The 24,759-nt window shown below is 39.3% G+C and overlaps 1 protein-coding gene and 1 long non-coding RNA gene across 2 annotated transcripts in view; one reads left to right on the forward strand and one right to left on the reverse strand.

Moving 5' to 3' along the window:
* The window catches only part of LOC149551999 (uncharacterized), a 236,598-nt gene extending 213,024 nt beyond the window's left edge, over nt 1-23,574 (reverse strand). The window contains exon 1 of the long non-coding RNA XR_016352844.1: nt 23,176-23,574. This is a non-coding gene — a long non-coding RNA (uncharacterized LOC149551999). The remainder of the gene's footprint in view (nt 1-23,175) is intronic.
* Nucleotides 1-24,318, forward strand: part of LOC149551996 (DNA-directed RNA polymerase V subunit 1-like) — a 383,310-nt gene extending 358,992 nt beyond the window's left edge. Inside the window, exons 18-20 of the mRNA XM_089787485.1 lie at nt 19,659-21,982; nt 22,571-22,685; nt 23,333-24,318. Of these exons, the coding sequence (XP_089643611.1) occupies nt 19,659-21,982; nt 22,571-22,685; nt 23,333-23,497 (2,604 nt within the window). The 3' untranslated portion in view covers nt 23,498-24,318. The remainder of the gene's footprint in view (nt 1-19,658; nt 21,983-22,570; nt 22,686-23,332) is intronic.
* The last annotated feature ends 441 nt before the right edge of the window (nt 24,319-24,759 follow it).

Raw genomic sequence — 24,759 nt, forward strand, 5'->3', positions numbered from 1 at the left:
GTCCTGAGTTTCAAATCCTTCAAGTTGCTCCAAATATACCTCCTCTATATTCCATTCAAAAATGTTGTTTTTACATCCATTTGATATACTTTTCGTCCCTCAGTGTTGCAATAGCTAGGACTGATCTTACAGAGGTGTATCTGGCAACAGGAGCAAAGGTTTCTTCATAATCAATCCTCTCTTTTTGAGAGAACCCCTTGGCTATGAATTTGGCTTTATATTTTCAATGCTACCATCAATAGCATGCTTGATTTTAAATATCCACTTAGAAGAAACAACATATTTTCCTTCGGGTTTTGGAACAATTTCCCAAACATCATTCTTTATAATGGATTAGTATTCTTCCGTCATGGCATCCTTCCAAGCTGTATGTTTAATAGCATCTAAAACATTGGTTGGGTCTTTTGCTTTCTCTAAATGTTCTAGATGGCGCAGCGAAGTTTTGTGCTTCCTCTACTGTCTTAATGGTCCAAAGTGGTCTTTTCTTTGAATTTTGAGTTTCCTCGAGATTGAGATTTTGAATTTCATCTTCAATTTCTTCAATGTTTTCCCTCTGAAACTTAGATTCAATATTTTCTTTAGAACTAGGTAAGGGAGAGGGATCTCCAAAACTTAGGGCTCTTTTGAATGTTAAATCTTCTTCAAATATTATATCCCTACTAAGTTCAATATTTTTTTGACCAGGTATGAAAATCCTATATGCTTTAGATGTTTCACTATACCCAACAAAAATACCTTTCCTCTCGGAGGGTTCTAACTTAGTTCTCTTTTCTTTTAGAACATATATATATACTAGACACCCAAAAATCCTAAGATGACTTATATTAGGTTTAACCTTACTAAAGGGTAGGAGTGAGGACTTATGTTTTGAATATAGACAACAGTACAAGAGACTTCTACCGAAAGATAATATTCTACATTTTTAATCAAATATCATAGCTCTTGCAGCTTCTATAATTGTTCTATTCTTCCTTTCTACTACATTTTGTTGTGGATTATAAGGAATATTATACTCCCTTTTAATTCTTGTTTCTTTACAAAACTCTTTAAACAAATCTAAGGTATATTGCCCTCCATTATCAATCCTAAGAGTTTTAATTTTGTGTCCTGATAAGTTTTCAGTTAAAGTTTTGAATTCTTTAAATCTCTTAAGGATTTGTTCTGATTCTTTACATTTTAAGAAGTAAATCCAAGTTTTCCTAGAGAAGTCATCTATAAAAAGTATATAATACCAGAATCCTCCAAGAGAAGGAAGAGACATAGGTCCACATAAATCTAAGTGGATTTATTCCAAAACATTGTTAGTTTTTCGAGTGCTATCATGAAATGGACTTTTGGTATTCTTATCCAGAGTGCATCCTTTGCATATGCTTGAGTGATCTTTATTCAGCTTAGGTAAATCAGTAACCATCTTCTCCATAGTCGGTAAGGTTTTGAAATTTAGATGTCCTAACATTCTATGCCATATTTCATTTATATCAGCAGCTTCATGAATTGAGGCTTGAATAGGTTGACAAGGTTTTGTATTTAGCTCATACAAGTATCCCTTTCTTTGACCAATCAACTTTGATTTCTTAAATAAGGAGTTCTTAGACTAGGTCATTACTTTACCGTCCATGAATGCAACATTATGTCCATCATCTTCAAGTGTTGTAACTGAGATTAGATTTATTTTTTATTTTTGGTACATAGAGTACTCCTTTGAGTTGTAAAGCACTACCTGACTTCAGTTTCAAGGTGTGATTCCCAATTTCTTTGACGGAATGAGCTGAATTATCACCAATGGTAACTTCACCATCAACTTCTTCTAATATAGAGTCTAGTGCTTCTTTGTATTTTATAATGTGTCGAGATGATCCACTATCAATCCCCCATGCTTTGCTAGATACTTCATTTGATAGTGCAAAATACAATACACAATTCTCAAGATCAAAGTTATCTTCTTTCCTAGTAATGTTTGTACAGTTTACTTGTTGCTTTGTATTTTCAGGGCAATTAGATCTTTAGTGCCCAGATTTTTCACATTTGAAGCATTTTATTTTGGATAGATCTTTCTCAGGTTTGTCATTCTTTTGATTACCCTTCTTCTTGAAGTGCTTCTTGTTAGCTTTAAGGGAATTTTTGTTGAGAACATGAAGTTCTTCATCTTCAATTTTCAACTTTCCTCCTTTCTTAAGTTTTCTGGATTCTTCTTGAAGGTAATCTCCCTTAAGTCTATTGAAGTCAAGAAGATTGTCTCTAGCACTTACTTCTTGTGCGAACATTTTCCATGAATCTAGTAACCCATCAATAGCCATTACTGTTAGTTCCTTGTCTTCAATTATGGTCCCTATACTTGCAAGATCATCTCTTAGACTAGCAACCCTTAGGAAGTACGAATTCATAGATTCTCCCTTCTTTATTTGTATATGATTTAGCTGCCTTTTTAGTGCAAGGGTTCTAGTTGCATTGTTAACTTCATATGCATTTAATAATACATTCATCATATCAAATGATGTTTGAGTTTTATTAGCATAGGTACTGTTTCATTTTTCACCCCATCTAATATGATCTACATGGCTTTCCCATTTCCTTTATTCCATATAGTTCTATTAGGTTCAACAGCAGGTGCTTGGATCCTGAGTCATTGAACTGTTTCACATCATTGTCTTCGAGAATCATCATGATTCTGAATTTCCGAGCAATAAAATGTTCTTTCCCATCAAACCTGTCCTTGGGTTTGATTGTACTTGCCATTGAAGATAGAAGGAAGAAGTTGTATGTTCAAAGTCTAATTGTCAATTTGTAGAGCCTAGGTTCGACTACTAGTGCTCTGATACCATGTAAAGTTTCTACAAATTTTGTGTAATCAGACTGAAATAATAACTTATATGATGCTTGCTGAAGATGATCTTTGTGATTCAGACTTGTATGAAGTAATATCAATAATATAAATATTATTCTGAAATGTGTTTGTCTGCAAGTATTTGTATAAGGCAGAATTGCTTAAAGGAGCAGACTATATTTCTTTGTGTGTTCTTTGTCTACAATTATACCTTGTATATATATGACAACCAAAGGGCATGTCCCTTGAAGGGACATGACCCTATCTAGGTCGGCCCTTAATAGTACTCCCATAATCGGCACTCAATGGAGAATATGATTTGTAAAGACATTAACTAACTTAGTTAAGTTTTATCCTTAATAACCACTATCCCTAAAGAGATGCCGATAATGCCTAAGAAGGAAGATATATATATATATTTATTTATTTAATGCTAGATAAGATCTGTGTGTTCTGTATAATAATCAGATCAGCATGATAATCGAAGTGCCTAGAATTGATTCTCATTGTATTTCATATCATTAAGCCACCAAGGTAATAGTCTATGGTTTCAATAAAATTAGATCTCCATGATTTATGCTCAAAGAAATATTGTTTCTTCAGTACCTCTATTTCCCGAGCACATACTTATTAATTATTGAATTGGCTGATAAACTCCTCCGAAAATATTCCTCTGCTTTAGGGGAAACAACTCAGTAGTCCCCCAAGCTATAACTTCGGGCACCTACAATTCCTAATCCGTATATCAAAATTTGGTGAATTTTTCAATAAGCATCAGTAGGTGAGTGAAGAGCTTAACAAAAACCTTTTGGCTTTCCTGCATTTACAGAGCACTTTGTAGAACTCATAGAGTGCGAAGTGGTCTAAAAGTGCCATTTTAAAACGTTCACCCAATAGCCGTTATAGTACTTTTTGGACAAATGGACCAATCAGCAATCAAGAAAACTAAAAAATGAGGAAAAAAAATGGCTATTGGTGTTCATGGTGATTTGTTTTGGCATGTTTGTGTGTAGGTAACTAGGATGTTTTTTGGCAGTAATTGGGCGAGAAAGGTAACGGTTAATGTTGCAGCAAATGGCTTGTTTCCCCTATATACCTTTCACAACTCGAGCCCACCAAATCTTTTAATTTTCAATAACGAATCAATTGCCAATACTTTTCGGAAATCAATTAATTTTCCAACTCGACCATAGTGATTCCCATGGTTACTTAAAATACCAACTGGGAGCTTTGGCAATGTTTAACAACCATCACAGTCACTACAACTCATGATTTCATTCAAATGATTATTTGGGTCGATTTCACAATCTATAATTTGATGCCTTTCAAACCCCTGTTACACCCACCTCTAGTCTCACTTAAAACGTGATTTCCCTTGTCTAATAACCTTCCGAGACACTTGATTGTTCACAAATTACATAGAAACGACTTCTTGGTAATGGTTAAGGCTCTGCAAATTTATCCAGAAATGACAACTTCTTTGGTAACAGTTCTTCCCAGCAAGGCTTCCATGAATGCACTCATTTCCTGACTATAGTTCCTACACAAAATATTTTTTCAATATAATTATTGAAGCTCTGTTGCATATTTAGCACTATCGGCAGTAATATGGTGAACACACTCTTCTATTTTTTCTTCTTTATTAATTTCTTCTTTATTAATTTGGGACCGAACATCTTCACGGTAATGGCTCCAACAATTATAGAGAACAATTTGGTTTGCAATTATAAGGAATATGTTCAGAATTTAGCACAACAGGGTACTCTTCCTCTGTACCTATTGAGACTTAGTTTTACACGACACAATCAACAACATCGTCTCAACAGCTTAGTATTTGGGTTCCAATACTCCTTGTAACAGTAAATTCTTAGTTACTGATATGGTCTCTTGGATCCTGGAGGCAAGGGCGATGCAAATGCTGATGGATGCGGGATGCATTTGGAAGCTTTGTGGATGCCAACAAGATGTGTTTATTGAGTGCTAGCTTCTATTATATATAGAGAGAGACAATTATTGCTATCTAGAACTTAGCTACAAACCAAATTACTGCCCAGAACTCCGTGACAGCCTTAGTCACTGCCCTGAACTCAACTACAGGCCTGGTACGGGCCTCAATCAGCTTGTATGACACCCTTAATGGAGTATTTCAGACTTATATGGAACTGCTGTAGTAGTCTCTAGCATAGATAGCTCCTCCTATGGAAATACAACCCTCCAACAGGTATGCATATAGCAAAGGAAGCCTTTGAATGCATGAAGTCCCACTCCAACCTTGGATGGCTCTCACAAAACTCCCAGCATTGCCCAGATTAGTATGCCCAGCTGATAGACAATTTGTAACATCAGTTAGCACTCAATATACTCCCAGCAGATAGGCAATTATATTGCTCTGTGAGAGCAATGTTGGGCGTTTTGTGCGAGCTAACAAATAGAGAATTATATATATAATGTTTACCAATATATATATATAAGAATATTTAGCAATATTATATTACATAAATGGTATATTTATATATACCAAAAAAATCATGCTTCCTGCATATGTTTCTGAATCCGCATCTAAATCGGTGACTTAGATTTACCTATCAATTTTTCCCTTTGATATTCCAGGCAATAAAGGATGTCATCTTCAGCATATGATGCTCAACACACAGCTCAGAGAGAAAGGAGTGACCAAAATGAAGCATGTCATTTCAAAATCTTTTAAGACTATGGGATATGTTCAATCCACTTTCGCTCTACCAATGTATTCATCCCATGCTTGATTTAGACCCACTTGTCCTTTTGTTATTCATCAAACAACCTTGTCACTTGGTAACTTTATAATTTCTAAAGTCAGATATATAAACATTTGAAGCAACCCAAAACAAATCTAGAATACTTTGCAAACTAAGGTATATATAATTCTACGTGCTCCCACACAAATATAATCTCAGACCAGCTCGCATAGTCTTTTATTTGGGTTTTAATAATATGTTAGCCACAAATCTTTTGCCTCCAAAATATTATAGTCGAATTCCATTGCCAATAATATTCATTTGTTCTTGGCCTGTTTATGGGCTTGGTAGGGTTAATCCTATTCCAAAAAGGGAAAAGGTTTGCTCGACACCACCAACGGAAGGATGGGTAAAAATTAACTTTGACAGGACAGCTAGGGGAAACCTGAGGGTCTCGGGGTGTGGTTGTGTAGCAAGAGATTACAAGGGCAACACTCTTGCCCTTGTGGTGAAACACCTGCATGATGGTACAAACAATGTGACCAAATCTTTTGCAGCAAAAGAGGCTCTTGTTTTAGGAGCTAAATTGAGCATTAGAAGAGTCCATTTGGAAGGGGACTCAAAGATAATCATTAACGGCATTAAGAAAGAGAAGCTGGATGCTTGGCACCTTGATAAATATATTCAGCAGATCAAAGGACTGTTAATAAAATTTGAAGACTTCAAGTTTCTCATACCTACTGAGAAGCAAATAGGGTGGCAGACATATTGGTTAACATGGATGCAAATGCAGCTATGGAAACTCAGTATGAAATATTTGAGGACCTTAGACTCCTTGTATTAGATTAAAGTGAGAAAATTGTATGATTTGGCCAAATTTATAAATAATAATCTTTTTATCCTTGTCGATTTCTTGGGGAAGGCATCATGACTCCTACCCCTAATGGCATTTATCACTTTATGGTATGCAGAGATCCCAATCCTCCGCACGTGTCAGATTGTGAAATCATATCTTGGCACCCTGGCGTATGCTTGTTTCCAAAGAGTTCCAAGCAAGTTAAATTCAAGTAGAAGACAAGTCAATTCTCAAAGTTTTTCATCAAAGCCGACGAAATGGAGGCAAATATTGCGTTGGGCTCTAAGAATTAGACGCAAACTTACGAGGGTAAGATCATTGTTCGACAGCTCAAGAACATATTCATGTTTGATGATCCAGATTTCTTAGAGGGCGTCTAGCAGATGTTTGGGCCAGAGTACCTGGATGCATATTGGAAGTGGCGATCGAACCTGGATGTGGCGTCTCTGTTTTTGGCACTAGCACTAATGGTGGGCGAAACAAAGGAGGACGTTCATCGTGTAGTTGCATCTTGTGTTGATACACAGTGGCTTTTGGGGTTGGAAGATATAATTGAACGAGTTGTCTTGGGAGTGGGCGTAGAGATGGGAGAGGAGCCTTGGAGATTGATTAGTGGTGGGGAGTCGTCTGTTCAGCCCCTAGTAGTATGGTCCTCTGCAAGTCCACAAGGAGTGCATATCCCAAAGGCAAAGTAGGGCTAGAGAAAGATTGTGGACTTTCTGCTAGGGAAAATTTGGGTGTCGGCTAAGAGCAAGTAAGGTTTCATGAAGGCTACACTGTGCAAGAGCATGCTTGCTCCAAGGTAATCCTTGTGTCATCAGGTCGTGAAGAAGAACCAGTAGGAGGGGGAGTATCCTCGGCAAAGGGTGTTTGGGTGGATGCTTCATTGCTTGAAGAGGCGGGATGAAGTTGTAGTAAGCGTTGCCAGGTTAAGCAGGGGATTTCTGTGCTAGACGATCGCTCTACACCAACATTCACACACAAGGAAGTGGCTCGCTGGTTCAAGGATTAGCTACAGGAAGATGGCAGAGACATTCGGTGATAACATGTGGGCACCTTTTTGTTTCGTCTCTAGTGTTTTTATTTGGTTTGGGCAATCTATGCTTATGGAAGGGTGTTAATACTCTGCAATTTTTGTAATGTAAAAATATATGGCCTTGGGACGAGTAGATATATGGTAGTAAGGTTTATGGCCATTCTTCAAATATTGTAATCTCTTTCTTTAATAACAATATAATACCAATAAAGTTACCTATCAAAAAAAAAATTCATTTGTTCTTAGCGCCTGGGTAGAGATATGTCCCACTATAAACTTGGAGCTTTTTCCACCCCAATTTAATCTTCCTCAAAAAATTGCGGCAAGCAATGAAACTCCACCAGTAGTGTTCTGTATCAAATATTTGTCTACACAAAGATAGAAATTTACGGCAATTTGCAAGGCTCTGAAAAGTAATCTATTCTGCAGAGCAATGAAGTCTACAACAAAAACAAAACTTCTGTTACGTTATTATTTTTCTCTCCATAATCCTTGCGACTTCATCATATTCGGCCTCTATTTTCCTCAAGTAAAGCTTTCTCTAAATTTATTTCTAATTAAATCCTCAATTTGTCTCTGAAAAAGTTCTCGCAAGCTAGTAGCTCTAAATAAAATTCTCTATGAATTTTTCTAAATAAGTTTCACAAGCTGGCAGGAAAACCAACTCTAATACCACTATAATATCCTACCCGAATACCCCTTTCCATTTTTTTCCTCAGATAAATCTTAGAATCATAAACAAGATTTATGCAATAACGTTTCACACGCTGGCAAGAAAACCAGCTCTGATACCACTATAATATCCTACCCGGATACCCCTTTCCAATTTCTTCCTCAGATAAATCTCAAAATCGTAAACAAGATTTATGCAATAAATGATCAGTGATACCAGTAAATAACTAGAAACGTTAACCAATTGATAACCAACAAATACTCCAGAAATTCTTAATGTATTATAAACCAGCAATACAATAAGTATCCAAATCATAAAAACAATGACAACAGTCAGATTGGATAACCAAAAAAGAACCTGAAAGCAATTGTGAATGTTGTGAAATCACCACAGCAGATGAATTGGGCTTACATCCAATCCACCCAAAAGAACCTAAGAGTTTGCATCCTCGGATTTCTGAAAGAAGCTGAACCTTCCTAATTTCTCCAAGAGAAATCTCAAACCAAATCAATATTCAAGCCTTTCCAAATTGAGTCTCCCTTCCTTCTTTAAAGCATCAAGCTATGACTCTTCAGTTTCCACTCCTCTCTCTCCTTATCATCTTGTCATTTCGTCTCTTTATTAATGCCCCTTCAATATTAAATTGACCCTTTTATAAATTTGCATTAAGCTCTCATAAGCCAAATTAAATATTTCTTGAAAGTTGAAACTAACTTTGGAATTCCTAATGTCCCAAAAAAGAGAAATTACACTTTGCAAACTTGCAAGTGATAACATTTTAATGTTTGAATTCATTCTCACTGCAGATCTCAAAACTTTAGAAACTTTGAGAGAAAAAGGCTTGGGTGTAATCGGTAAAATTGTGTATCAGCCAACGGGTCCCTTCAGGAAGGTTCTTTTTATGTAGCCGACGGACCCTTCAGTAATTGTCGTGTAGCCGACAGACCCCTTCGAGAAGGTTCTCCGGAAAGTATTTATACACCCTTTAGGATCATTTTAATCATCATCATGATAAGCATAATATAATGTCTTTGGCATACGCGAATAATAAAAGGAGTTATGTTGTTCTTATCTATTGTTTGTGTACATTAATTCATTTAATCCATGTGGTAAACATTTGGCGTCGTTGCCCGATGGACCTGGAACAAAAGCAGAGGAATGAAGACTAATGCCGAATCAGTTGAAAAAAAATAAGAACAAGCTGAAGGAAAAAGATGAAATATGCACAGCACAAGGGAATTTAATTTTGGCACAACAGGTTGAACGCAGACGAAGGTTTTAGCAGATTGTCGACAGACACTGAAGCACTAAGGAATTATTGGAAGAACTTGACAGCGACTAGATTTGGTGAAAGAAGCAAGGGAGGAGTTTTTGAACCTGCATACACCGAGGGAAGAGAATCTAGACGGAAGGGGATTAACTCGCACGGCTCGGAGTGCTGAGGGAGCACGAGCGTGGAGTGAACTCTTCGTCCGAGATACACTTCCGGAACGGACAACTTCAATTGACGAAAACTCTTCTTTACCAAATAGCAGTGCGGGTGTTCAAAACAGTGTAGGTACACAACAAACCCCTCAACCTCGAATAGTAATGGCAAGACCAAAGGAAAAGTTGCCTAAGTTTGATGGTGATGGTATGGCCGATCCAATCCAACATTGTAAAACATGCGAACCGATTTGGAGGGCGAATGGCATAATAGATATAAACGAATGGGTCCAACAATTTGCGGCAACCCTACGAGGTGTTGCAATTGATTGGTTCGCCGATACAAATCCTCAAAAATCAACCACTTGGGAGAACCTTAAGGAGTTTACCACCGAATTTCAACTGCTCTACGACGACAATGAGATCGTCGCCAGGATATACAACACAAAACAAGGGAAGAATGAAACAGTCCAAGTTTACGCTAGAAATTTAAAAGACTTAATAAAATGGAAAATAAGCTTGCTGACGGGCTGCAAAAAAGATGGTTCATTGAAGGCCTACACCCGAAGTTGCGGAAGAAGATGAAGATTGTGCCACCATCATCATACACTGAAGCATACAATTGGGTGATGAACTTGGAAAGTGAACAAAAAACAAAGAAGAAGAGTAGCTCATCCGAGTCAGACGATGATGCATCTTCAAAAGAACAGAGCAACGATGATGAAAAGGGCAGCAAGAAGGTTTGAGCTCTCCAAAAGGATATGATCCGAATGATGAAAGAATTTAAGAATATGCAAAAGGAGACCAAGGGAAATGAGCTATGGTGCACAGACTGCAAGACAGAAGGCCATACAAAGGGATCTTGTCCGAAGAATTAGTTCTGTGAGATCTGCCAGATCATGAGACATTCCACAAAGCAATGCCCCTTCAATATGAAAACAAGAGGACCTCAACAAGTGTTCCTGACCCAGGAGACTTCTGCATCAAGAGGGAGTGGAAACACCAATATGAAGGGTGCCACCTCGGGAGCATACAAAAATAATAGACGAGGGCAGAACAACAACAACAATACAAACAATAATAATGGAGGCCGAAGTCGAATTCAGTACGATGTCAATGGCCGGCCAATGGTTCAATGCTGAGCATGTAATCTGTAGGGCCACTTTTCCCGAGATTGTACAACGGCAAACACATCGAAGTTGTTATGCAGATGGTGCGGTCCTGGAGATCATGAAGATGCCAAGTGCCCGAAGTCAAGAGTGAATTTGATCACCATCGGGACGAATGAAGAGGAGGTTCTGGCAATCACTTGGAAAAAAGAAAAACTGTACTTCGACCCAATAGAAGAAAAGAGGAAATTAGAGGAAGCACGGGCAGAAATTAAAAAAGCAGCACAGGCACAAATGTCTTAGTTGAAGGACACCACCAGTACCTCAACAAGGAACTGCGCGGAACAAAACATCGTACGCTAGATATTACAAACTGAGGTACCCATCAAAATAAATGATTTGCTTCTCACAATGCCTCAGCTTCGATCAACACTCACAAACATTGCACCCACTGCTAAGTTACCAAGAGAACTAGGAAGAGGGAAGGAAATTGCCACAGGTGGAGAAGACCCAATGCTGCTAGCCCTCACATCCGAACGGCATCCAATGGTCGTCAAGATGGGGATTCTGGAAAATGTGCTGACAGACACAATTGTTGATGGAGGGTCCGGCGTGAATATCTTATCTGAGGATACCTGGAAGAGGTTGGGATAGCCAACGTTGTGGCCACCTACATTCCAGTTGCTGACAGCAGACCGACACGACATTAAACCTCTCGGCGTCCTAATGGCACAATCGGTGACGATCGGAACACAACCATTCCTACTTGACTCCGTTCATTATCCCGCTCAAGAGGAAAGGATATGATGTCATTCTGGGCCAAGGATGGCTCATACAAGCCAAAGTTAAACATGACTAGAAGAAGAATACTCTGTCACTTGAGAGCAAAGGGTGGAAATTCATCATTGATTTACACATCCAAATGGTGGGGGAAGAAGCTTTGTCATTAGATTCCGAAGAAGAGGATGAAGGGAGGTAGTGTATGGAACCAGATCAGGAGGGAGTCCTGCGGTTGGAAGGAGGATCAATGGACGACAATTTAGATTCGGAGAATGGTCTTTTCCACTAGCAGATGGAGGACTATGAGTTGTTCCAGAGTTGCAATGTACTGACAATAGAGGAAGGGCACAATGGAGATGAATTTTCAAGAGAATTCATGGAAATAAAAGAGGGGGATGCGCCGTTGGATGAAACACCTGCCCATGCATTCAATAAAGGGGAGCCCATCAAATACAACGAAGCCACACTACAAACCATGAATTTGGGAGATGAGACGGAACCAAGAAACATACTGGTAGGAGATAACTGGGATCCAGTACTGAAAGCAGCAGCATTCAAGATATTTTTGGAATACAAGGATGTATTCGCGTGGACATACAAGGATCTGAAAGGAGTACTGCCGGAGTTGTGTGTGCACCGCATCTCGCTGGTCGAAGGAGTAGTGCCTGTACAAAAGCAACCTTACAGGATGAATAAGAACTATACAGCATGGGTCACAGAAGAAATCAGCCGGATGCTGGAAGCCGATATTATTTTCAAAGTTTAGACAAGTGAATGGGTGTCACCCATAGTAATGTCAATGAAGAAGGATACCACCCAAATCCACATATGCGTAGACTTCAGATGCCTTACTGTAGTCACAATCAAGGACCCTTTCCCGATTCCATTTACAGACAGTATCTTGGAGGAAGTAGCAGGACATGAAATTTATTCCTTTATGGATAGGTTTTCGGGGTATAATCAAATTTCCATAGCAGAGGAGGACAAGCTGAAGACATTTGTCGTAGAAGATGGGGTGTACGCATACAACCGAATGCCATTTGGCCTGTGCAATGCGCCTACTACGTTCCAACAAATCATACTGCACATATTCGACAAGATGTCTGTTGGAAACTTCAAGGCGTTCCTAGATGACTGGTCTGTATTTAGCACCGAAGATAAACAACTAGCAGCGTTGGGCAAATGCATGGAGAGATGTCAACGGGTGCAACTAGCATTGAACCCCAAGAAATGCAAATTCATGGTTCCGCAGGGGAGATTGCTCGGACATGTCGTCTGCAAGGAGGGTTTGAAAACAGATCCGGACAAAGTTAGATTCATAATGGAGATGCAGCCATCCACAAACGTAACAAAGGTAAAGTCTTTCCTAGGACACATAGGCTATTACAGAAGGTTCATTAAAAATTTTGCCAAAGTATCATACCCGCTGGATAGGTTAACATGCAAAGGAGAACCGTTCAGATGGGAGGAAGAACAAGATGAGTCATTCGAAAGGCTGAAGGTACGATTGGCTATGGCACCCATTTTGGTGTGCCCGAATTGGAACAAGGAATTTCATGTTCATGTTGACGCGTCCAACTATGCAATCGGAGCAACCTTGGTGCAGACAGGTAGCCACGGGTTGGATTGCTTGATATAATTTGCTAGTCGACTGCTATGAAAAGTAAAACAAAACTACAGTACAATAGAATGGGAAGCATTAGGAATGGTCTACGCCATACAGAAGTTTCGTCATTACTTGTTGGAAACACCATTCGTGTTCTATGTCAACCATCAAGCTCTCTTGTATCTACTCAATAAACCTATCATCCAAGGAAGAATCAGTCGGTAGTTACTTTTGCTACAAGAGTTCACTTTCAAGATCATTGTCCAGCCTGGGAAGAAACATGTCAGCATAGACCATCTGTCACGAATTAAAACAGGGGAACCAGCGGACAGAGTGAACGACGATTTTCCTAATGCACAGTTGTTTCAGATTGCAGTACTGCCAAAATGGTACACGAACATTCAAGAATAGCTTTCGATAGGACAGTTTCCAAGTGAGATGCCACCAAATGAAAGGTGGAAATTGGTAATCCGAAGCCATACATTTCAACTGATCAACGGATTACTCTACAAGATGGGGCCTGATCACATCCTACGCCAATGTGTGTTAGAGGAAGAAATACCACAGGTGTTGAAGGAAGCACATGAGGGTCCAGCAGGCGGACACATGGGACCTGATACAACAGCACAAAAAAATTGTTGGTAGGACTGTGGTGGCCAACAGTGTACAACGATGCGGGGGAATGGGTCGTCGAATGTGACACTTGCCAACGGGTCGGGAAGCCACTAAAGAGAGACTTCATGTCGCTTAACCCCTCCCATGTGCAGGAACTCTTTGAAAGATGGGGACTGGATTTCATCGAACCTCTAAAGGTGAGCAAAACTAGGTGTCGATACATTGTCGTAGTGACGTAGTACCTGACCAAGTGGGTGGAGGCACACGCACTATCAGATAGCTCGGCCGTAAGCATAGCCAGATTTATTTATGAGCAAATCATTACCAGGTACAAGGTTCCATTGCAGTTATCAAGTGATAGGGGTGGACACTTCATTAAACATGTTATCCGACTGCTCACCACTGAATTCAAGATTTATCATTCACTATCGAGCCCGTACTACCTGAGACCAAATGGATAGGCCGAGGCTACAAACAAAATTCTAGTATCAATTATCTACAAGTCTTGTGTGGTTGAGGGTGAAGACTGAGAGGAAAAATTGCTTTCTGCCCTTTGGGCGTACCACACGGCGTACAAGTTCACAAAGGGACACACCGTTCCAGCTAATGTTCGAACAGGAGGCAGTGGTACCAACAGAATTCATGATACCCAACTTGAGAATCGCATTAGAAAATAAGTTAGGTGACATGGCAAGCTTGAGGGAGAGGTTGCATAATCTAAACAAGCTTGAGGAGAAGCGATTATTGACACAGTGGGTCACGGAGGTAACGCAGAACAAGCACAAGGCGTAGCATGATAAACACCTGAAACTAAACAAATTCCAACTAGGTCAGTGGGTGTTGAAGTACGACGGCTGGAACAAGATCAAACCAGGCAAGTTTAAAGTTAAGTGGGTCGGACCATATCAAATTCGGAAAGTAGGCAATAATGGAGCAATCAAGTTATGGATTCTAGATGGATAGGAAGTTCCAAAAATAGTGAACGGATGCAAGTTAAAAATATATCACGCGCAACCTAAGTCGCCATCAGTGAATATCAAGGAGCAGTAGAAGCTTCTTATTTGCTGCCATACAAGGTTGAAGATTAAAGCTTTATGTGTGCTATTGTACAGATTCAAGGATAAATCCTCTGTGGGCACCATACAGTCTTTTTAAAAGACCCCCATACCCGTACGGAGTAGGCAGCAATAATTTTTGTTATGTTGTTTATGCATTTTTCCTGTATTGTACGGCATTTGAGGAGTCTGAAGAAGATTGTCTTGCATAGCAACTTATTGAAGGAAGGTTTGGTATGGCTTCTCCTGTAGCCTTATAGCCGTACGGACCCTACAATCAAGAGCAACATAAATATATATCAACTCAGTATGGCATCACAATTTCTCTTCAGGGGTAGGCAAAGGAAGGAGGCAAGATAGAAAATCCGTACGAAAATAGGAGTCATTCACAAAGTATTCAAGGAGAGGGTCGTATGGATCCGTACACAATCCAGGAAAGGGGAAGAGATTGTGTGGAAAAATAACTGACCCAAAAATATATGGAGTTTGCGGGCAAGAGAAAGTGGAAAAAGCAATTGGAACAATCTATAGCTAAGGAGGGTAGGAAAATGGCGACCCATGTAACCAAAGTAAAGGCACCAGCAAGCAAAAACGTAAGGCTCAAGCACCTACAACCACTGAGATCACACCATAGACTATAGCATTTGAAGGGTTGAGCGGAATGGACTGTAGAAAGTGGTGGGAAGAAACTCCTGACGACCATGCAGTAAAAGCCAGCATCAGAAGGGCACAGGTGGAATGGGCGATTCAGATACCCGTTTTTTGCATTCGGGATTATGAGGGTTTCCTGCGCACCATGATCAAGACTTATGGCAAAGGCTCTCGAAAGAGCACATTTCAGTACTTGGACAGAGACCTGGTCGTTTCATTCAAGGCAGCAGATTTCACACAAGTGTTTGGCAGACTAGGGTCGCAGGGCAAGAAGGTTCGGCCTAAGAAAATTTCTAAGGAGGTGAACCTATTTTTTATTAGACTAGTATGTGGAGACATGACTGAAGCAAAACAAAAAGTGTTGGCTGAAACATCAAAAGGTAGCGGATTGAAGAAAACAGACATGCAAGAGGGACTGTGGGGATACCTAATGGATTTAGTTAAGAGCAAACTTACGAGATCAAGTAGGGCATCTGATATTTCCTTTCCCTAGGTATTTGTGATGAATGGCATAATGAATGGGAAGGTGTATGATTGGGCATCTATGCTAGCTGAACATATGCACGAATTTATAACTCTCTAGCATAAGACATTTTATATGTCACATTGTGCCATAGGACTGTTTCTTGATGCTACAGCGCGAATGATTCTAGAGGACAGGTTGGAGGCAAAACCTGGGCCATTAGCTCCCGGAGAACCCCCTATAATGCAGTGGAGACACTTAGACTCAGCCATTGTGCAGAAGGGTCCTGCAGGATAGAAGAGACTTTGTCTTGATACAGGAGGTGATACAGACAACGGACGGCAGGAGACATCTTCCGAGGAGAATAATGTGGGGGAGGAAGAAGGGCAGAACAACGATGAAGAGGTTGAGATTGTCACAGCCACCCCCTTATTATTTCCACGCCTTGCTTTATCCACCACTTCCTGTATGGTCCCAGCGGGTCTACACATGGCTCATATGCCAGGGTTCGGACAAGCACGGCAGTCGATAGTAATGACTGCAACACCTGAGCAGGCAGTTACAGTAGCAGCACCATGGCAACATGGGGAAGGCCTTCCCTAGTCCGACCAGTAGTTGGGTTTGCCATAAGGTTTGCACGAGTGGCAGCACCTGTCAGTCAAGGAAGTATGCCAGCTCCTGCTGAAGCACTTCCGATAGCAGAAACCATGGCACCTACAGAAACACAACCAACAATAGAAGCTGGCACACCTACAGTAGAGTGTACCGAAGGCGGTAGAGAGCGTACTGGAGGCGAGGGAAGAGATTGCCATAGCAGTACTAGAAATAGCAGAGAGCCAAAGTATGTTGAGTGTACACTTCAATGTAGTAGTGTCGGATGTCGTAGTTACGGTGGATGCAGCACTCTTGGCATCACTAAGTGTGACAGGGAGAGTAGAGCGCATAGGTTGAGTACTTACTTGAGTACGCAGTTCCACCGTACTCAAGTCCCTCAAATGGCCATCATACAGACACCTACGCGGGATGAAATTTCGGAGGGAGGTACTTAGTAGGAACATGTAGCGGAGCCAGTTCAAGATGAGCGACTGTTGCATAGTGTTGTTGAGCGTATGGCGGAAGCAGTAGAGGCGGTGATGAGTGTGCAATAGGAACATTCAGTAGCGCAAGAGATAGTGATGAGAGAGGCATTTCTTGCTGATGTAGCAGCTCTAGCTAGCGTCTTTAGTGTCTCTGACTCACCAGGTGTTAGCTTCGACGGAGACTTAGGCATTGGACTCAGTTGTAAAAGAGTTCAAGAGGGTTATATCTTTTATGAGATTGGAATGCCCAACTGCCTTTACTGTTTTCTTTGAGGAGTGGTGGTGGCCAGATGTAGAGATTGTAGAGATGCGCCAGGATTGGGCTACGACAAGGGATCCCGGTATGGAGAGCCAAGTAGAAGCTTTGATTCATGAGGTAGTGAAGATATATAGGGAGGTGTATTACACTCTTCGGAGGAGTCAGGCGGATCAAATAGCAGCTAAGAGAGCTCGGGAGGAGTCAGCTACCAGGTTAGCTTTAGAAAGGGTAGCTTGGGAATCTGAGAGGGCGGCTTGGAACTCCAAGAGGGCAGCCTTGTTGGACAGACAAAGTCAGCTAGAGAAGTTAGCAGTAGAAAGGGAGCAGTTGGCAACTGAAAAGGAGCAAGTGGCAGTAGCAAAGGAAAAAGAATTAGGGGAAATTGCAGACATGATGTAGGTAGCTCTAGAGATTCAGATGGAGGCAAAAGCAGAACTGAAGGTTAGGAAAGAACAAGTCTACAAGCTGTGGGCAGGGCTGAACAAGTTGAGAGCGTGGACCACTACACCAAGGACCCATCCTGCTATTTAGTATTTATGTATTGATGTACTTGGGTTATTTGTTATTTTGAGTTTTGTTGTATTGTCGTCAGGTGACGACTTTTCTTTTTGAGGGGATGATGTCGTCGGTAAAATTGTGTATCAGCCGATGGGTCCCTTCGGGAAGGTTTTTTTTATGTAGCCGACTGGCCCTTCGGTAATTGTCATGTAGCCAACAGACCCTTCGGGAAGGTTCTTCAGAAATTATTTATACACCCTTCGGGATCATTGTAATCATTGTAATGTCTTTGGCATATGTGAATAATAAAAGGAGTTCTGCTCATTTAATCCATGCGGTAAACATTGGGGAACAAATTGATAGCAGCTATTCTAGACTTTAAAACACTCCAATAAAATAGTCCGCTGATTTTTAGAGAACCATACTCCGTTACTTTGAATTAACAAGGTAGACGTGTGGAGGTCCTGAACACTAAATGGTGACATGTTATTAAACAAACAAAATAATCAGAGTTTACAAATACTCTAAGCATTCACTGATTATTTTCTAAAAAAAATTTATTGTATCTTGCATTTGGATGCTTTTTTTTCCTTCCCATATGCAAAGTCTGAACTTGCAGTCTGAATGAGCTGAGTCAAGCTGAAGTTTGAAGAAGCAGTCATGAGAGTCACCGTTGCTGCTTCTGGACATGAATTGATAGTGTAAAACGTGTTCAATCAAACAAAAGAAGACAGAATGCATCTGAATCCATATTCTGACTAAATATTTGACGTTTAAAGCCAAAAACATCAAAAAAAACTGAGCATACCCCATGATTTGGCTGATTAAATTGTGATTTTTCACAACTGTTCAGTAAAAAACCTGCAAAAAGTGAGGGCAGGTAATTCAATAATTAAACCTCTATAACAGGGAAAATTCACCAAAAGATGCAGTTTAAGTATTCTTGTGATTGTTTCAGGTGCTTGCTTCAGCTATTGAAACCATGTTCTCCAATATTTTTGACTCATTGCTTTTACAAGAAATGGAGATGACAAAGCTTGGTTGAGATATAGTACGAATAAAAAGTTACTTTTGCAACTCAAATCATTTCCTGTCTGAAAGATAAGGGCTAAGAAGCTAACATTGCATGAACTTGAAAAAATCTTTCTACAATGATGGTCAAATGGAGGAAATTTTTAATCAAATTTCAATATTTAAAAGTAAATTAAAATACCAGGGCAATGAATTCTTAAAAATAAAGCACACCCTTAATATTGTATATGATAAACATGGAACGATGCTTGTGTGTATTTTATACTGTAACCAACTCTTCTTCGGTGTCTCAAGTTTAATAAGATATCCTGGATTTCATGACAAATCCTACATGGAGAAAGTGGAGCGACTAGATAAAGACTATGCATGTGACTGGAACATCTTTATCTGAGTTGAAAGTAGAGGTCCATGGTATCATGAATAATTTTAATTTGTTCATGAATCATGGACCTTAAAAAATCTTGGTCCAATTTAGTGGCACGGATAACCAGGAAATATCCTTCGGCCGTCTTCAATATACTCATAGATCCTACTGGGTTCTACTGTTTTATAGCCAGGGCCTCATCGATTGGGACCCAAGGTCTCGAAATATGCCTATTCTGTGATTCCCTGTACCTTTGCACAGAGACTGATAAGACTATATATGGCATCATTCTAATTTTCCACAATGATGTCAATAATTTACCCTATTGTGAATGGCAGAAGGGTGCTCCTGAAGAAATCTATTCAATGTAGATCTTAATCCTCTATTATTTTAGGCCAGGTATAACTTAAGATATTATGGATTCATTTTTTCTTTCAGAAAATCTTTTCTTGTATCTCTTGCTTGATTCTATTATTTCTGTTGCCTTCAAATGTAAATAGGCTATCTAAAGATAATCTAGAAGACAGTTTTTACTTTTTAAAATCAAAGGTTTTTGTGTTTGTAGGATTCTAGCTCTCTTGTTTATGCTCTTATTAATTTCAACTCTCTTCAACAGCAGGCTTCTGGTGAACCTTCAGATCCACCCTTCAAGCATGAAGATGTATATGATTTCTTGGAAAATATTGGTATAATACCTCATAGAAAAGATGGATTATCCTCAGAAAATTATCTTGATGAACCTTTATGTGGTGAAATGGATGATGATAGTGAGTTTATATCTCCAGATGCCATTCTTTCAGATACCTCAAGGGAAAAGGGGATGGCTAATTTCATTGACAAGGATTTCACAACTCTATGTGATTTATCTGCTAAATCGCCCGATAGAATAAATGGTAATAATAAGACTAACAACTTATCTGGTTGGGAGGCATCAACAATGTCAGATTCACAAACAGATGCATGGGCTTGTAGTACTTGGGAAAACAAGGAAACTGGTGATCAAAAATCAGTGAGTCAATTGAAAACTGCTACAGGGTGGGACACCAATTCACCTGTAAGGGAATGTGACTGCATTGGTGGCTGGAGTGAAAGAACGACTGTCTTGCAGGCATCAGAGGGTCCAGATTTTCCTCCAGGCTTTTCTTCTGTCAAGGGCAGTTACAAAGAAGAGGGAGTTCTAATGCAACAAATAGAGAGTGAAATCAGCTTCCCTTCCAGTACTGATATTTTGAAGACCTCTACATGGAAAGATTATGCAGATGAACGAGGTGAACACAAATTGTGTTATTGTGATAACAAGTCTGATAGTGATAACACATTGAAATCTGAGATGGCAACTGCAAATTTAATCCTTGGAAAAGGATCATCTGGTGGAATTCATTGGGAAGCACATAACGGAAGTACTTCACAAGATCTAGAACAAGGACAAAGAACATTTCAAGAGGCTCAAGCCATTGTGTGGAGTGTGGATTGGCAAGCAGATGTTTCAGAAATAAGCTGCACAACTCCTGAGGAGAGATTTTTAGAGGCACAAGATACAGGTAGGATAGATCAAAGAATATCTGAAGAGACACAACCTACTGGGTGGAATGTTGATCGCCAAGCAGAAGATAAAGAGACAAACTGGACAACACCAGAGGCAAAGGTTGAAGGACTCAGCAACACCAGATCCTTGGAGAAAAATGTGTTTGAGCAGGAGCATGTAGGTCATGATAAAACTAGGGAGCCTCTCGGGGTTGGTAATCTGGCAAGTCCTGCTCGGACAAAGCTTCTTAAAGAAGAGCAAGAAGAATGCAAACTCTCGTGCTCATTTAGAAGACATAAATTTAGGCCAACAGGTGCAAACCTAGTCCCAATTGTGACGAGAGCACACAAAAGAGCTCAATCAAAATCATGTGAGAAAAGTCATGTACGGGAGAATGTGCAGGATCAAGCACCATCCTTAGAGATGAAACAAAAGAACTGGGGATTAAACTGTAATGTGGAAAAAGATAGTTGCAAATCTTGCATGGCTTGGGAACCTGATGGAAAATGCCAATATTCAGAGAGCAATGCTCAAAATGCATTGCTTTTGGGAGAAAATTCCAATGATAGTGTAGATCTTCACACACCAAGAAGATTTTTCGAGGATGTCCTCATGAATGAAAGTAGAGATCCAGAAACAGAGAAGAATGCTGTAATGGCCGAGAAAATAACTGTGCGATCTAGCTTGGAATCATCTGGTTGGGGATTAGAAAATCAGAATGACTCTACTACATCTGGGTGGGAATTTCCAAGTCAGGGTGACCCATCTCCAGTATCTTGTTGGGAATTACCAAATGAGAATAAGGCTGTAATGACCAAGAAAATAGCTGTGCAATCTAGCTTGGAATCATCTGGTTGGGGATTAGAAAATCAGAATGACTCTACTACATCTGGGTGGGAATTACCGAGTCAGGGTGACCCATCTCTAATATCTAGTTGGGAATTATCAAATGAGAGTAAGCCTGTAATGACTAAGAAAATAGCTGTGCGATCTAGCTTGGAATTGTCTGGTTGGGGATTAGAAAATCAGAATGACTCTACTACATCTGGGTGGGAATTACTGAATCAGGGTGACCCATCTCCAATATCTAGTTGGGAATTGCCAAATGAGAGTAAGCCTCCTGCAATTTCTACTTGGGAATCACAAAATCACAATGTGTACAGACGAAAGAAAAAGATGTGCATTATGAAAAGTGTGGAAGATGTAAGGTCTAGTAGTGATAAAAGTGTCATTTCTTCTTCGAGGTCTACAGAAAGGGATTGGGTGCATCTGACCCATAAAAATGGGACAGCCAGAAGTTCAAGCAAAACTGAATATCTTACAGAAGTAATTGACAGACCTTCCAAACTGCACGAGATTTTTAATGAAATCAATCCATTAATGCATCTGATGAGGACGATTTTTCATTATGGCAGGTAATAAATTATGTATCTTTAGTTATGCATGCAACCTAAATAAAATTTCCAATTCATTACACTTCTATTGCTTTCATGCAATCCAATTGTATGCCAAGCTTTTAAATTGGATGGGCAAAGCTTGATTTAATAACATTTTGGTAAAAGGATGGAAATCTAGATTAGATAAAAATTTGAACAGTAAGTAAGGTGACTGTTAAAACAATCTCCATCAAGGCTTCTACAAGGTGGGTCTGATAGACCAAATTGGTGTCTGCTTGGGAATAACCTAAAAAATTACGTTCGCCTTTCCCTTTACTGGTGTTCTTGGCATTCAATGAATCAGTATGATAAAGCTAACAAAATTGGCACATAGTATCAGCCATCAACGCTACCACTGGCAAGTGAGCATGAATTCATAAAGTGCTGTGCAAGCTTCCTGCAAAGTTTATATTTTCTTTGATGACCCTAAGGAAATTAATTAAATGGTTCTCTTCAGTTAGAAAAGAAGTTTTATTTTCTGTCAGTACTGAATGCCGTATTACACCCTAGACAAATAGGTTGCAAGATACACATTTTTCCTGACATCAACTTTGTTAAATATGACAGCTACAAAAGTGGGGACAGATTACGGCCTGAAGATGAAAGGGAAGTTCTTGAAAGAGTTCTTATTCACCATCCAGATGCAGAAGCAAAGATGGGTTGTGGTGTCAACTTCATAGTGGTGCGATTCTGTCCTGCTCTTTCTCTACGTTTTTACAACTTGTTTTCTTGCACAATCTTCTAAAAAACCCTTCATATTTTAGCTGATGTGAATTTGAGGTAACAAGAAATCCGATTTGCTTGCTATACATTTACATCCGTCTTTAGCATTTCATATAAACACGGAGATACAAACTAAACCAGGTAAAGTACTTCCAATCGGACAACTTTCTGAAGCATCTTAAGAGAGTAAAAACCAGTTTCCAAAAGGTTTTTGTAAGTCCAAGAAATTCATCGGTTACATTTCCTGCGTTTATATTTTGAAACTTCAGATCTCAAAGTTTTTTGGAGAGACAGAGAACAAAAAAGATAATATAAACATATTCAGAATATTGAACAATTTGATTTAAATTAGTATGTATCATTAAAATATATAATTCTAACAATAGCAAGGATTTTTTTTCTTTTTATAAGTAAGAAAAATAATTAAGATTACAGAACACGTAACAAACCCATGTTCTAAAACAGGAGCAAGAACGGTTTCAAAATTCTGAAGCTGTATTTGTCTGAGAAATCAGATGAGTATTTTTATAATAGCTTCTTTTTAGGCGCCTAGAACTTCATGGTTATTTCCACTGGTCTGACTGTATTTTCTCATACTGCTTTCAGGTTGACAACCACGAAAAGTTCTCTTCAACTAGGTGCTTCTACATTGTAAGAAAGGATGGCACAAGAACAGACTTCTCATATTTGAAGTGTTTGAAGAGCCTTGTTGAGAAAAAGTATCCGGATTCTGCCAAGCATTTCATAGAGAACTATATCAAAAAAAATTAGAAGTGGAGATGAAGAATGCGCATTATCATGATGGCCTTCTGATTCTCAGACATGGTGGCCAGATTTTCTTCCACTGGTAACTGTAATGTGTGGTGCTGTGGAAAAGTTCGACCCCGGGCAATAAAATCGAACGTCATGTTAAGCCATATAATATTTTTTATTGTGTAGAATATTTGCAGACGATTTACAATGGCCCTGGATGAAAGGAAGAAAGAAATTAGTTTTAATGTCGGCGAGGGTAAAGATAGCCTATGAAAAAATAGTTTTAATGTCGGCGAGGGTAAAGATAGCCTATGAAAAAACCATGTTTCAAAGGTGTGGGCGGAAATTCGTGTGGGAGTATTTTATCTTCACAATAGAAGGATTTTGGTACTCTAAATCGTTTCCCAATCGCCCCGTTATGGACTAGTGGCAGAGTGGGTTTTCGTGGACCGTTTTCTACCCTATCCTGAGCAGAGAGTCGAGAGTTTAAAATATTGCATGCAACGTAAGAAATGGAAGACATGTTCGCTTTCGTTTAATTGGTTTGCATATGGAAAATGTTTGGTCACGAGTTTGGAAAATGTTTGGTCACAAGTTTTAAAAATCTTTGTTCTATATAGTTGTGCAGGGCTAATTACAGGATGTGGGATTACTTCAATAATTTGGCTCAAAACCTTATCTCATAACCAGGTTTTTGGAAACCTGGTTTTGCATTTTGGGAAGATAGTTTGACCGTTTGGTTGACACGGAAGCTGCATATACAAATTCATCTTCTGCGTTTGGTTGCCATTCAGAAATTGGAATTGGAATGGAATATGACTGGGAAAATCCTTTTCTTGCTTTTGGTTGTTCATTTTTGAATTGGAATTGAAATTTAATGTAGATTTTTTAATCTTATTTTACCCAAGTATTATAAACAAATACCAGCATTTAAATAACAATATGATTCTAGCAAAAAGGTACAAAACACTAGTGTTTCAAATTATGATATAATTCTAATCAATAATTCAAAGTAACATATGTAGCATGAGATAGAAGATGGAAAAACAATATCCATGCATTGATGGGAAAGTACAATATCCATGATATGAATGTTGGTGTGAAAACACACCCTTTAATATGAAAACACAGGGAAATCCACACTCTACACAAACAATATCCATGAACTGATAGGAAAGAACAATATCCATGATCCAAATGGTGGTGTGAAAACACATTGTTAAATATAAAAACGTAGGGAAATCCATGATCTACACCCTTATGCCCCACATTCAGCGAAC

This window comes from Cupressus sempervirens, chromosome 6, assembly GCF_028749045.1.
Source record: "Cupressus sempervirens isolate cs-2001-9-10 chromosome 6, ASM2874904v1, whole genome shotgun sequence".
NCBI lineage: Eukaryota > Viridiplantae > Streptophyta > Pinopsida > Cupressales > Cupressaceae > Cupressus > Cupressus sempervirens.